The sequence below is a fragment of the Vipera berus genome, assembly GCF_964194415.1.
Source record: "Vipera berus genome assembly, chromosome: 8".
Taxonomy (NCBI): domain Eukaryota; kingdom Metazoa; phylum Chordata; class Lepidosauria; order Squamata; family Viperidae; genus Vipera; species Vipera berus.
Genome location: NC_138211.1, coordinates 25499583 through 25513663, shown reverse-complemented (window position 1 = coordinate 25513663; position 14081 = coordinate 25499583). Strand labels below are relative to the sequence as shown.

General features: G+C 46.7%; 1 protein-coding gene across 3 annotated transcripts in view; it reads left to right on the top strand.

Annotated features, from left to right (window-relative positions):
• Positions 1–12869, top strand: part of ANXA4 (annexin A4) — a 31114-nt gene extending 18245 nt beyond the window's left edge. For all 3 annotated transcript variants that reach the window (XM_081334183.1, XM_081334184.1, XM_081334185.1), the window contains exons 5-13: positions 3511–3624; positions 4536–4626; positions 6946–7025; positions 7981–8037; positions 8622–8715; positions 9603–9698; positions 10695–10753; positions 11600–11722; positions 12441–12869. In XM_081334183.1, coding sequence (XP_081190309.1) covers positions 3511–3624; positions 4536–4626; positions 6946–7025; positions 7981–8037; positions 8622–8715; positions 9603–9698; positions 10695–10753; positions 11600–11722; positions 12441–12500 — 774 coding nt within the window. In that variant the 3' untranslated portion in view covers positions 12501–12869. The remainder of the gene's footprint in view (positions 1–3510; positions 3625–4535; positions 4627–6945; positions 7026–7980; positions 8038–8621; positions 8716–9602; positions 9699–10694; positions 10754–11599; positions 11723–12440) is intronic.
• The last annotated feature ends 1212 nt before the right edge of the window (positions 12870–14081 follow it).

Here is a 14081-nt window from a genome sequence, read left to right as displayed (position 1 = left end):
CTGAGGGGGCGGAGTTATGAAAGTGATTGTTCAACTGCATTAACCCAGGGATATCTGTCAATAGAATTGATTGTTTTTATTGCTAATACAAACCTTTTCTTTGTTTGGAGATTGATTTCCCCCACACACACATCTGTCTTTCTCTGTTTCTCTCTTTATCTCTTTGGAAAATACACTTTGTAAATGTTTAAATAAGGAGCTGAATCAACTATTATTAAATAATTGAAATGAAAGATGAATAGTGTTGGGCAGGAATCAGGTGTGACTTAGTGCGAACAAGTGACTGAGTCCAGATTTGCCCCCAAAAGGCACATTTATTCAGCTGAACAAAGGTGGGCCCTGCCATAAAATGGAAAGAACTCTGAATGCAATTCAAAGCAAACTATAAAAATACCCATGCCTTTTGTGGTTTTGATCATACATTTAACCCACAGGCTTGTGGTTTTCTTATGGAACTTTCTACACCCTAAAGACGGGTTAGGTCCGTACTTTATTTGTAATTTCTACATAAGATTCTTTTGCCAAATTGTCGTGAATATTAGAATCCTGATAGGTTCCTTTGAAGAGTGATTTTAGGGCTTATTTGAGGAGAATTGGCTTGAACAAATCACATAAGTGCGTGCTATGAGGTAACAGGTTTCCTAAATAATAAGGTAGATGGTAAGGTAATGGAAGATGGCAAGATAAGATAAGATAAGATAAGATAAGATAAGATAAGATAAGATAAGATAAGATAAGATAAGATAAGATATAAGATATAAGATAAGATAAGATAAGATAAGACTTACTGTCATTTTTTCAGTGAACACACTGACACGCATTAAAAATGAATTTCTGATACCCACTCTCAAAAGTGTATGTGTGTATGTGTATATAGATAGATAGATAGATGTTTGTTGGACCCGTGTCCCTCCTGGCTGACTTATGCGGCCCGGGATGGGACACGAGGCTGGCTCCAGGCAGTGATTACTGCCTCTTTGAGTGAGGGTAGCTTTCCCGCCGCCTTGAAGGAGGCGGTGGTGAGACCCCTCCTCAAGAAGCCTGCCTTGGACCCAGCAATATTGAACAACTTTCGTCCGGTCTCCAACCTTCGCTTTCTGGCGAAGGTTGTTGAGAGCGTGGTGGCGCAACAGCTCCCTTTGTTCTTGGATGAAGCTGATTATCTAGACCCGTACCAATCGGGTTTCAGGCCCGGGTACAGCACGGAGACGGCATTGGTCACGCTGGTGAATGATCTCTGGCGGGCTCGGGACAGGGGCTACTCCTCTGTCCTAGTCCTTTTAGATCTCTCAGCGGCTTTTGATACCATCGACCATGGTATCCTGCTGCGACGTCTCAGGGGGTTAGGAGTGGGAGGCACAGTTCTCCAATGGTTCTCCTCCTACCTTCTGGGACGCTCGCAGTCGGTGTTGGCAGGGGGGCAGAGATCGACCTTGAGACCTCTTATTTGTGGAGTTCCTCAGGGATCGGTTCTCTCGCCTCTCCTGTTCAACATCTATATGAAGCCGCTGGGTGAGATCATTCGTGGTTTTGGAGTTGGGTATCATCAATATGCTGATGATACCCAGCTTTTTACTTCGACCCCAAACCACCCCAGTGATGCCCTCGACGTGATGTCCCGCTGCCTGGAGGCGGTCCAGGTCTGGATGGGGAGGAACAGGCTTCGACCCAACCCTGACAAGACTGAGTGGCTGTTCATGCCGGCATCCTGGGAAATTCCGATTATTCCATCCTTGGCCATGGGGGGTGAGCTATTACCCCCCGTAGATAGGGCGCGCAACTTGGGGGTCCTTCTAGATTCACAGCTCTCTTTAGAAGAGCATATCGGAGCTGTGACTAGGGGGGCCTTTGCCCAGGTTCGCCTGGTGCGCCAGTTGCGACCCTATCTAGACCGGGATGCCTTGCGTATAGTCACTCATGCGCTCGTGACTTCTTGTCTAGACTACTGTAATGCTCTCTACATGGGGCTGCCCTTGAAGTCCACTCGGAGGCTCCAACTGGTGCAAAATGCAGCCGCGCGAGTTGTGCTGGGGGCCTCCCGATACTCCCATGCCACACCTTTGCTCCGCGAGCTGCATTGGCTGCCGGTTGCCCTCCGGGTGAGATTCAAGGTGTTAGTAATGACTTACAAAGCCCTACATGGCATGGGTCCGGATTACCTACGGCAACACCTGCGGCCGGCGTTGTTCTGTACCAGCCTGCTACCGGCCCTGCAGAAAAGGCAACCCCTTTACAAACGGCAAGAGGCTGGAATAACGTCTGCCAAATTTATTACTACAAAAACAAACAAGACACGAACCAAGATACAGGAGCTTTGAAACACTATCTGAGTGGTTGCTTTCAGCAAACCAGCCCTCCCCACACATTCCCTTTATAAAGAGTTCAGGGCGTGGCTTCTCTCTGCCTCCTTCCGAGAAGCCCCATTGCCTTCCTCTGTTTACTCCTACTTGACTGCCTCCTGCGTCGGGCGTCCTTGAACAGGGCCAGCTGTGGGTCATCTTCATCCACACTGTCAGGCTCACACAGCTGGGTCTCCATGGTGACCAAGTGGGAGGGGCCTGCCTGAGGGCTATCATCAGCAAGATCTTCAACCCCCTCAGCAAGGTCTTCAACACCCCCCTCCTCCTCTGAGTCGTCCGACCCAACTGCCGACCCCACAGGCTGACCCTGAATCACAACAGGCATCAACTTCCCTCCGTCCAGTGCGCTCCCACAGAGAGGGCCTCCTCAGGGTGCCTCCGATCAAAGAATGTCGATTGGTGGCCCCCAGGGGGAGAGCGTTCTCTGTGGGCGCGCCAGACCTATGGAACCGCTTGCCGGTTGAGCTCCGGACGGCCCCCGACCTCCGCTCCTTCCGGCACGACTTAAAAACATATCTATTCGAGCAGTTCTGACCTGGTCTGATGGGTTAGGGTTGGGGTTTTAATATGTTTTAATATTGTTTTAAACTGGGCTAAAATATTTAATCGTTTTTTAACTTTTGTATTCTGCTTTTTTATATTTATTGCCCTGTACACCGCCCTGAGGCCTTCAGGAGAAGGGCGGTATAAAAATATAATTAAATAAATAAATAAAATAAATAAATATACATATGCTTATTTATACATAAACACACACATCTATAAATATACATACATACATACATACGTGTATGTGTGTGTGTATTTTGAATACATAGCAGAAAGATTGATACTATATGGAACAAAGTAGGAGACAGGGAAGAAGCAGACAAGTAAAAAATTTCAAGCCAAATTCATTAGTCACTGCTAAATTTACAAAGATAATGTCAAATGTGAGATTCTGTGGTCACAAAAAAGGTTAATCTTGGTTTATGTCCTTAAATTAAAAAGCCAGCTGTCATACAACTTTGACTTCTGCCTTGAAGGAAATATACCAATTTTAGAAGAGAATTGCCAGTAGAACTAAGATTTAATTTTGGGTGGTGCACTTGAAACAAAAAAATGACACTAGACATTGTGATGTTATCTAATCATTTTCTTTCCCCAACAGGATTTGATTGATGACCTGAAGTCTGAACTGAGTAAGAATTTTGAGAAAGTTATTATTGGACTGATGACCCCCATCACTCTTTATGATGTAGAGGAGCTGAAAAGAGCAATAAAGGTTTGCAAAAACTTTAACTACAACAAAGAACCAGAGACTTGTGTGGAATTGTCCATGAGGCTGTTTTATATCAGACCAAGACCTGTATCTCAAAAGGTCGTCTGGATTATATTCTTTGAACAATTTGCTTCAAGGTTCCAGGAAGTGGGTAGCATGGAGATGCCTTACTCATCTCTAGATGTGACTTGCAACATGGATCCAGCTAGGTCTTGGGGGAGGTCAAAGAGTCAAGGTGATCTCTGCAGCTACATGTTTGAAGCTCCACCCTTTTTGTACAAGTATTGACACACGTTGACATTTGAGCAGGGCGTTGGACTAGAAGACCTCCAAGGTCCCTTCCAGACCTATTACTGTATGTTCCATGTAAGAAAGAGGCGAGCAGTTACAGCTATAACTGTAGCTCTACTTTTTGCTTCCTCTTCCCCTAAATATGCCCCAGCATATTGTTGACTATGTCAAGTAGGTGTGTCCAACCTTGGCAACTTTAAGTCTTGTGAAACAAATGTGCTTCTTGGGTTGGAGCCCCCTTTGATTGTATGTAGAGTCTGATATTAGAGAGGCAATAAACCATGGGAACTGTTTGGAAAATGGGGATCCAGTGAGCCTCCTGAATTTGTAGGAATTTTCTCCATCCGTTCCTGGTTTTTGTCCCCCTACTTTGGGGTAGGGAGCACCTATGACCGTGTGCACCTATGAGAGCAGGAAATCTAGTTTTCCATCCTTTTGCAGCCAGCATTTTCATACTATAAAATTCCACACAGTCCTTCAGCTTGAGATCTACAAGCTTTGGTTTCTACCTTCAGGTTGGTCAAAGTTATTTTGAAGCCTGGAGATGTTCCTAGAAAAACCTTGCTTTGGTTGGCATTTGCCCAGCCTTGGCGCTCTGTTGAAGTACTTTGTCTGTCTTTCAGGGAGCTGGGACAGATGAGGGCTGCCTGATAGAAATCCTGGCATCTCGTACCAATGAGGAAATCCGGAGGATTAATGACACTTACCACCGTCGTGAGTATTCTGTCCCATAGCCTTCCTCACTCACCTGCAGTCAGTTCACGGAGCTTTCTGGAATCATATGGCCAGCTATGCTCTTATGGCAGCTGGAAGTCCTGAATGCCATTTGCATGTTATGTTTGGTGATGTGCAGACCTACCCTTGACCCACAGACCTACCACAGAGAATGCTTTTAGATACATTCCCCAGAATTTGTGCAGAACCAATCTTGGAGTCTAGTAGTCATAACTGTCTGCAGGCCGTGGTCAAAAAAGTCAAGATGGCGTCTGTGACGGTGCACATGAAAAATCAAGATGGTGTCCATGATGGTGCACATAAAAAATAGGCAGAGCTGTGATTGCACCATTGCTGTCAACGATTTAAGGGAAATCAAAATTGAACACCAACGTTGTGAATATTAAAATTATATTTATTATAGGATTTCTGTCAGATCTAAGTCCAAAGATGACCCAATGAATCCATTTCTTTATTTACTTTCACCCAGTGAACATAATCTTGCCAGACTAAAGCTGTAACCTTCTAACTTACCGAATATACCTTGGGAGGTTCTAGGGCAGTGGTGGTGAACCTATGGCACGCATGCCAGAAGCAGCAATCAGAACCCTCTCTGTGGGCACCCATGCCATGCCCCAGAGATGGCAACCGTCCCTCTTCAAGCCGAGTTCCCATGTGGCTGGATGCATCCTGGCATGGCTGGCTTCCCTCCCCCCACATCCTGTCTCTCCTGCCCTCGCATGCTCTCCTTTTCCTGGGGACGACCCACTGCATCGCCTCCTCAGCTCTTGGCTGGCCATCCAGCTCAGAGGCTGCTTCTTTGAACTGCTGCTGGTGGGCTGCAGAGCCCCAGCGTGTGCCGGTCAAGGGGCCAGCAGGCTGTGGCTGCTGACGGACACCGTTGGTCCCCATGCGCTCACTGGCCTCTGTGTGCGGGGGCCGATGGTGTTAGGCAGCAGCTGCCCCAGCCCTTGCCTCACCCCATGGCAATGGCACCCCTGCCCTACCTCGCCACACCCCCCAGGATGAGCCTCCTGCCTACCGTCCTGCCTGCCAGAGACCCCCTGGATGTCCCCCATCCCTGCCCACCCCCCACAGGCATCCTTTCCAACCAGCAACATTGAGGTGACCACCCCCACCCAATCTGCCATGACCACCACAACCATGCCCACCCAGTGGGCCACGCCCACCCGGCACACGGCGATAAATAAGTGGGTTTTGGGTTGCAGTTTGGGCACTCAGTCTCTAAAAGGTTCACCATCACTGTCTGAGGGTATGATTATCCTGAATCTTTTCCTCTCTCTCCCCTACAGCTCAGGACTGCAGAGTCTCTAGTCTTGGGCCTCTCTCTGGAAAGGTCAGGCATGAAATACCAGGTTTACAGTTAAACTGATTTACTGGTACTCACACCTATGCGCCGGAATCTTCTCAGATAATGGTTAGCACCTGATAGGAATTACATAAGGGTCAGTGGAAATGGAGGGAGATTGGACTTAGTTCGCTTGTGGCTATATAGGGATTCTAGGCTGATCCCCCTTTTCACTCCGACCCCAGGTTCTGCCAGTCCTTCCAGTACAGGAATGTGCTGCTTTCTCCCTAACCCTAACCCTAACCCTAACCCTAACCCACACAAATGCCTTCACCAGCTTCACACTCCATCACAGTTAGTTACAGAAACTTGCAACTCTGAATATGATGATGATAACTTTATTGTCACTTTGAATGTACACCAATCGGCATACATCAAAATGAAATTTCGTTGCATACAGCTCTCAAAGGGTCACCACCTCCGATATATACTCCTTGTTTGGGGCCCGCTCAAATTTCACATTGTCCATTTTAGTCTCTTAGGGAGTGAACGATGGCAAACAGGACAGATGGGAAATGGGGCTCCATGTGGATTAGCCCTCAAGTTAGCTTGTATTCTGACAACCTCGCCTTCTTTCCTTTTTCTGATCCTGACTCTTCCACCTTTATGCCTCCCATGAATATGCCTCCCCCTCCCTGCTTTTATCCTAAAGACAGGTAGGGAGGGTCCCTTCAGCCTTCTCTATCCCATTTCTCCTTTGGACTCCATTTCTTGTATCCGACCATTGCCTTGGCTGGGGCTGCTCCTCCTGTTCCTCAAGGTTATTCTCCCAACCCTCTCCATCTGCAGACACCATCCTGACTTCTCTGATCATGCCTTGCAGACACCCCTGCAAGTGAGTGGTTGTTTTTCAAGAAGCTGCCATAGTTGTGACGCTTTCCTCAGCTCCACCAATTGTCTGAATGGGACTGTGGTGCTTTCTTGAGATAGATCTTTGGGCCTTTTTGCAGAGTATGGAACCACCCTTGAGAAAGACATTGTTTCGGATACTTCCTCCAAGTTCCGGAGAGTCCTGGTATCCCTGTCGACTGTAAGTACTTGGCTCTTCTTGTCATGCCTCCGATCACACTTCACATAGTGGATGCATTCACACCGCACCCTAAATCGTGGTAAATCGTGGTTTGTTTTTGTTGAGCAAGCATTTTTGCAGGTGTGAAAATGAATCATGGCTTGTTTGAGAACATTTTGTGTTACTTTGACCTCTCTTTGCAGTTCTGTGTAGTGGTTCAGAACTTGTGTGTGTGTGCAAAACAGAAGCTAGGAATAAGTTAGGAATGCAAACAATAGTCCACGTGTCTCTTTGGGGAACGTGATGTTAAACTATAATTGGTGTAGTAAGCCAGCAATGAACTGTGATTTCTGTGTATCCTATTCAAAAATATTCAGTGATTTTCACTACATTGATAGCATCCACTGGATTCCCATCCTTCATCTCTATGATCTTTTCAAATTAGATTGAAGACCTAGGACTTTCAGCACATTCTATTAAAAAATCATGCTCTCTTTTGGTGGGTGATAAGCTTTCTTGGGCCTCCTGCACGGACAAGGCCACAGCTCACAAATTCTAAACTGGGTTATAAGTAAAGTACTGAGAACTTGTGGTGGGTTGAGAGGAACCTTCTCAACGATACCTACATCCGTGTGAGAGTTGCCCTCTTTCAAACTCGCACAGATCAGAGTTTTAGGGGAGGATTTGGCATCACGCTGATCTTTTTTCAGCTTATTTATGGCCCTCCACTTCAACCCAGTTTCTCTTTTTCACTGGGTAAGGTGGCTTGTTGGGCTACCCTCTTCTGCGGCTGGGTAAAGAGACCTGTTCTCAAGGTCCCAAGGAAAGATTTTTAAGAGGTTCGTTTTCCTGCATCCCACTGAGGTGGGAGATGATTCTGCTGAAGGTCCTTCTCATTGGCTCCTTCCTCCTGCTCATGCCTTGTCTGGAACTGCTGCTGGGCTTCACTTGCCTCCCCCCTGCCTTTTCTCCCCAGGGCAACAGGGATGAAAGTCCGTATGCTGACCAGGGGCTGGCCAAGGAGGATGCTCAGGTGAGTACCCCATTTGCGGGAATGAGTAGGCAGTTTGCTGCTTTATTTCCAAACTGCTTTTCTTTTAAACTGGGTATAACTTAACTCCCACTCTTTGCCTCCTGAAATCCTCCAGGAGAAAGGTAGGTGAGCACAGGTGGACGATGCAGGGCCTGTTGAAGACCACCAAAATTTAGCAGCCAAATGGCAATTTGGGGTGACACCATGAATGTCTCCTTATCCCCACCCCATTGTGTGTCACATGCAGACCATTATACCGGTTGCATTAAGACCTGGTAAGCTTAAAACAATTATTGTGCACCACATTGCATCCTCAGGGCCCAAAATGATTAGTTTTACATCCTCAGTCACGTCCCAGCTTTACAACTGCGTGCCTTACCGCTCAGAGGTGGACAGTTCCATTTCTTTATCTGTCTGAAGTTGCCCATCCCTCCCACTACCTGTGAAAACACGAAGGAAGCTACCATGGGGACTGGATTGGTGCGGATGTGTTAGGTTGTGGTTCCAAACCTCAAACCCCACCCACCCCCTGCCTGTTCTTTCACCGCCTTGCAAAATCTGCTCTTTGTGCTTCTTTCCTCTAGTGCCTGTATGAAGCAGGAGAGAATAAATGGGGCACCAGTGAGGGCCAGTTCATTACCATCTTGTGCTCCAGAAGCAGGAACCATCTGCTGAAAGGTAAACAATCAGGGTGGCAGTGTATCCTTGTAAAAAAAAAGAAGCACCCTGGGAACGACGTGTATTCTAGAGCGAACGCTAAAATGGGATCTAAGCTATACTAATAGGCAACATGATGATCGGTCAGTTGTAGGCTGGGAATGAGAGTTGCAGCAGCAAAGTCCTGCTGTTTAACTTTTTTGTTTAATTCTAGTCACCATGATACAAAAAAAGATGCTGAGATCCTGGAAAGGGTGCAGGAAAGAGCAACAAAGATTGAGGCTAAATCATACGATGAAAGGGCATGTCTAGTCTAACAAAGAGAACTAGAGATGTCACAATAGCTGCCTTCCAATTCTTGAGGGGCTGTCACAGAGGAGTGGGTGTCAACCTATTCTCCAAAGCATCGGGGGGGGGCGGGGGGCGGGCGGGCAGGACAATGGGTGGAAGATTACCAAAGAGAAATCTAACCTGGAACTAAGAAGAAACTTTCTGAACAGTGAGAACAATTAATCAGTGGAATGGCTTGCCTTCAGAAGTTGTGGGTGCTCCATCACTGGAAGCTTTCAAGAAGAGATGGCATAGCCATTTGTCTTAAATGGCATAGGATCCCTGCTCAAGCTGGGGATTGGACTAGAAGACCTCCAAGGTCCCTTCCATCTCTGGTATTCTAATGTTCTGTGCCTCAAGGCACGATGGTGTGATTTCCCTATTACCTGTGGCTACCATAGACTAGCCTAGGTCGTTTCTTATTTCAGTTCATTCAGGATATTTGCTGTTTTCAAATTGGAAATTTGAATATAGAAATAACAGAACAGAGATGCTCATAGACATAGCTGAGTTTCCAGGTTTGGGAGTTTTGGAACTGCTTTTCTTTTGCTTGCTAATAAAAATCTTTATTTATTTAGTATTTGATGAATACAAGAACATTGCTAACAAAGATATTACAGAGAGTATTAAATCCGAGATGTCAGGAGACCTTGAAGATGCCTTGCTGGCAATAGGTGAGGATTTCAAGTTTTGTAGTTCTCATTTTGTAGATAGTCCAGCTGCTCTTTGTTTAATCAACACCTTGAAGGTCACAACAACAAGGCTTCTCTTTTTCTGGGCTGTATATTTAGGGCAGTATTTTTATCCACCACTAGATGTCAGCACCAGTCCATCTTTCAATTTCCCCCCCCCCCCTGTAAACTTAATTCATTGCTTCCCTTTAGAGCAGACATGTCAAACACAAGGCCCGGGGGCCGGATCCGGCCCGCGAAGTGGTTTAATGCGGCCCGCGAAGCCATCCTGGAAACAGTGAGGGAACGGCCCCCACTGCCTTGGCCCTGGCCCAGAGACCCTCCTTCTGCCAGAGACCCTCAGATCTGTCCCACTCCTGCCCAGGCCCCCATAGGCACCCTTGATGCGAACGATGTAGAGCTGGCCACACCCACCCAGTAGGCCATACGCACTCTAGCCACGCCCACCCAGGCCATACCCACCCGGCCCCTTGAGGGCAACCGCAATGCTGATGCGGCCCTCAATGAAATTGAGTTTGACACCCCTGCTTTAGAGGGTGGAACAGACACACACCCCTCACATTTGGAGGAATTTAACTTCTGGGGTTTTTCTTTTTTTCTCAGGAAATCTTCTCAGGTAGAAGAGAGAAAATCAATATTCTTACCCAGTTCAGTCACACTGTTTACAATCATGCTTAGTTTGGTGCTTTTTGGCTTTAGCCGCATGTAGCTTGGGCTAGATTCCTGAATGACACTAGCCTTTCTTCTGTCAGCTTTTGGAGAGTTTTCCCCAGATGTCCTGATCGACCGCCATCTCCCCAGGATCGACGGGGCTTCCTTGCCGCCTCTGCGGGGCAGCTTTTGGCCCATTTAGGGTCCCCAAACAGAAAGAAATCAGCCGTAGAGGGATCGCGCAGAGCCCGTGATCCCTTGGCTGTTGCGCTAAACTGCACAGAACCAGAAGCCTAACTGCCTTTCTTTATTCTCCTCTCTTCTCAGTAAAATGCATGAGAAATAAACCTGCCTACTTTGCTGAACGGCTGTACAAGTCTATGAAGGTAAACATCATGCATAAAAACGGCTGCAAACTGAGTAGGAGCTCTGTAATAGGAGTGCCTTATTAATGGATTGATTTCCTGTAATTACACGATCCGGGCACAGGCATTGCATGAAAAAGGCTAGTGTTTAATCCCTGGCCTCTCCAGAAAAGGCTGGATGATGCTGTCCTGGGGATTCTGCAAAGTTCCGGCATGAACAAGAGGCGCTCTGTCAGGGTTTCCCAACCTCAGTGACTTTTAAGATGTGTGGACTTCAACTCCCAGAATGCTGGCTGGGGAATTGTAGGAGTTGAAGCCCATATATTTTACAAGTTGAGAAGCACTGACTAACAGCTTGATTTAGCCCAATTAGCAGGTGCTGATAGAATATTAATAGTTCAGGGTTGAACTGTGAGGTCCTTGATGCTCTCTGAGCATGGTGGCTTTTAGCAACCGTTTCATGGCCAAACTCGTTAACATCCTCGGTGCTATCTTGAAGTTGAGCCGTGGCAACTGGACTTTTTTTCTTTTTGGTTTGAAATGATTGGCTACTTCTTCAATCTAAAGAAGCTACTTAGATAAGCAGCAAAACATTTCAAACCAAAAGGAAAAAAAGCCCTGTTGACATGGCTCAACTTCCAGATAACTGTACCTAGAGGACTGAGAATCTCCCTCAGTGCTAGCTCACCTATTTTGATGATATTAACTAGTTTGGTAATGAAATGTCTGCAAGAAAACAACCATGCTCAGAGCGTCAAGGACTCCACCATTAGCAGGTGGCTGTTTTAAAGGGGACAAAATGTTTTGCTGGCTGAAGTCCAGCAGGTGGTTGACTCGGCGTGTCTTTCTTTTCCAACCCAAAACCAGGGGTTAGGGACCGACGATGACACTCTGATTCGCCTGATGGTCTCTCGCTGTGAGATCGATATGATTGACATTAAGGCAGAGTTCAAACGCGCGTATGGACAATCCCTCTACTCTTTCATTAAGGTGAGCTGCGGTGTTTGACCTTATGCAATTTCTGCACAGTGTCACATTGGTCCTGCACAGAGGATTGGAGGTGTGCCCAACAAACTGTTCCAATGTTACTGGAGCACTTCCAGCCAGTCATCTGTAGGTTGCGATGAAAAGCATCAAGATGGCAGTCAGAAGGGTACAACTGAAACTCGGCTTATTTTCTGTATGCCGTGGAACTTGGGCTGCATCATCACGGCACCATCTTCCGCTATACCTTGTGGGCACTCTTGGTTTTTTTTTTAAATCCCATTTATATCCCGCCCTTCTCCGAAGACTCAGGGCAGCTTACAATTTAAAGCACAAATCAACAAGCTTAGCAGTAGCCTTCATTCTATGTATATGCCTGCTTATTAGGGCTTTCACACACACCCCAAGCGGCATTATTACAAAGTCAGCTTAATTGCCCCCAACAATCTGGGTCCTCATTTTACCTACCTCGGAAGGATGGAAGGCTGAGTCAACCTTGAGCCTGGTGGGACGTGAACCTGCACTAATTGCAGGCAGCTGGTGTTACTTAAGGAGGCTTTCAGGAAAGGCAAGAGTGGTTCACATTAAACACATTGTGGACTTTATTTTGCATGCCTGTAATTCAGAGGTAATGGCTAAAGTAGGGGCCGTGAACCGTGATTTGCTAGAATTTGCATCCTTTCAATAAAATGAAACTGAACTATGCTTTGTTTTTCCCTTCTAGGGAGACACCTCAGGGGACTACAGGAAAGTTCTGCTCCTTCTGTGCGGCGGCGAAGACTAAGAGATTTCCAGATTTCTTGCCCATCTTGACACTGAAGCCATCTGCCTGGCTGTCCCCATAGGACAAAGGTGGGGGAACTATGGCTCTTTTTATGACTTTGGACTTCAACTTCCAGAATTCCTAGGCCAACATGGCTGGCTCAGGAATTCTGGGAATTGAAGTCCATGAGTCACAAAAAAGGCCATAGATTCCCACCCCACTGTAGATGACAAGTAGTTGAACCTTTTGTAACGCTTTTAAAAATGCCAACCATATCATGCTAACATTGATTGTGCCTTCTAAATTTAAAAAGAATTTTAGTCCCTGCTTTGAAACAGGTGAACAATATGCAGTATAAAATGAACAATAGAATAAAATATTTTAAAATTTTGGCTCCTTCTCATTTATACTGCAGAAAGATGGTTTTTATTGAATACAGGTAATCAAGGTACAACGGGCCATTTAATGAATGCTCAAAATTACAACATACTTCCCCCAAAAGCTACATAAGACAGACCTCATTTCAAAGTTGCGATGGCTGCAACAGCCCTGCGGTCGTTCACTTACACTCCTGTGCAGAATTCCCCCTCCTCTCCTCCCATCCCAATCCACCGAGACCCCTCAGTGCTTGGGCCTGCTTGCCACAAGCACACCATGCTGCACTTACCTTCCCAAGCTCTCCAGGCCTGATTGGGGGGCAGGGGGGGGGAAGGCCTGGTGTCCTTGGGCCCCGCAGGGACAATCCAAATGCGGTCATTTTGTCCCGGCTGTTTGTGAAGAGAAATTGCTTCATTTTGCTGCCTTAGAGAAGCGCAGAAGCTTCTGAATGCTGCAAAGATCTTCTGCAGCCCTGCGCACTTTCTCAAGGCAGCAAAGCGAGGCCCTTTGGTCCCCAGGCTGTTAGATGACGACCCAAGTACAGACCTGTTCTGTGGTCGGGATGAAATGGTGGCCACTTTCCAAATTGCGCCACGTGGCTACGCAAAAAAGGAAGCCATCCCAGCGCTCTAGAAGACGGCAAGAGCTGTTCAGAGGGGAAGGGAGGAAGAGGGGGCTGGCCACCCTCCGCTTTCCTGCAATGGTGGGACGTCTCCTTCCTGATGGCAAGATGGAGGCTCCTTGCATTCTCAGTTCCAGAGATGCGTTTCTCACCTGCACCCCCAAAAGGAGATTGATCGTCAACTGAGTTTGTGATGCTGTGTTTTACACTCCGGCAGGGAATTTCTCTCACTAACATGGAGCTTTAACTCCAGGGCAGCAGAAATCTTGCAGGAAGACAGCTACTTCAGACAAGCTGATGCCGTTTATGAGGTTCCTGCTAATTCTCCTTCCCCTACAGCTCACGTCAAGGGAGTTTTGTTAAAAAAACACAAGTATAGGGGGGTACAAGCCATTCTTTATGCTGGAGTTTAGTGGCTCAAGTCAGCAGAGGGTTAAAAGAAAATTCCATGAACTCGTTTATATAAATATACATCTTCTAGTGAGCAATGAGCAATTTGGTATCCACAATGAACCGTCCAGACTGAAACATGCCAAACAATCTAGAAATCCCGTCTATTGATCTTTTTTGAAGGCAATCAAGAGATTCATTTGTATATATTG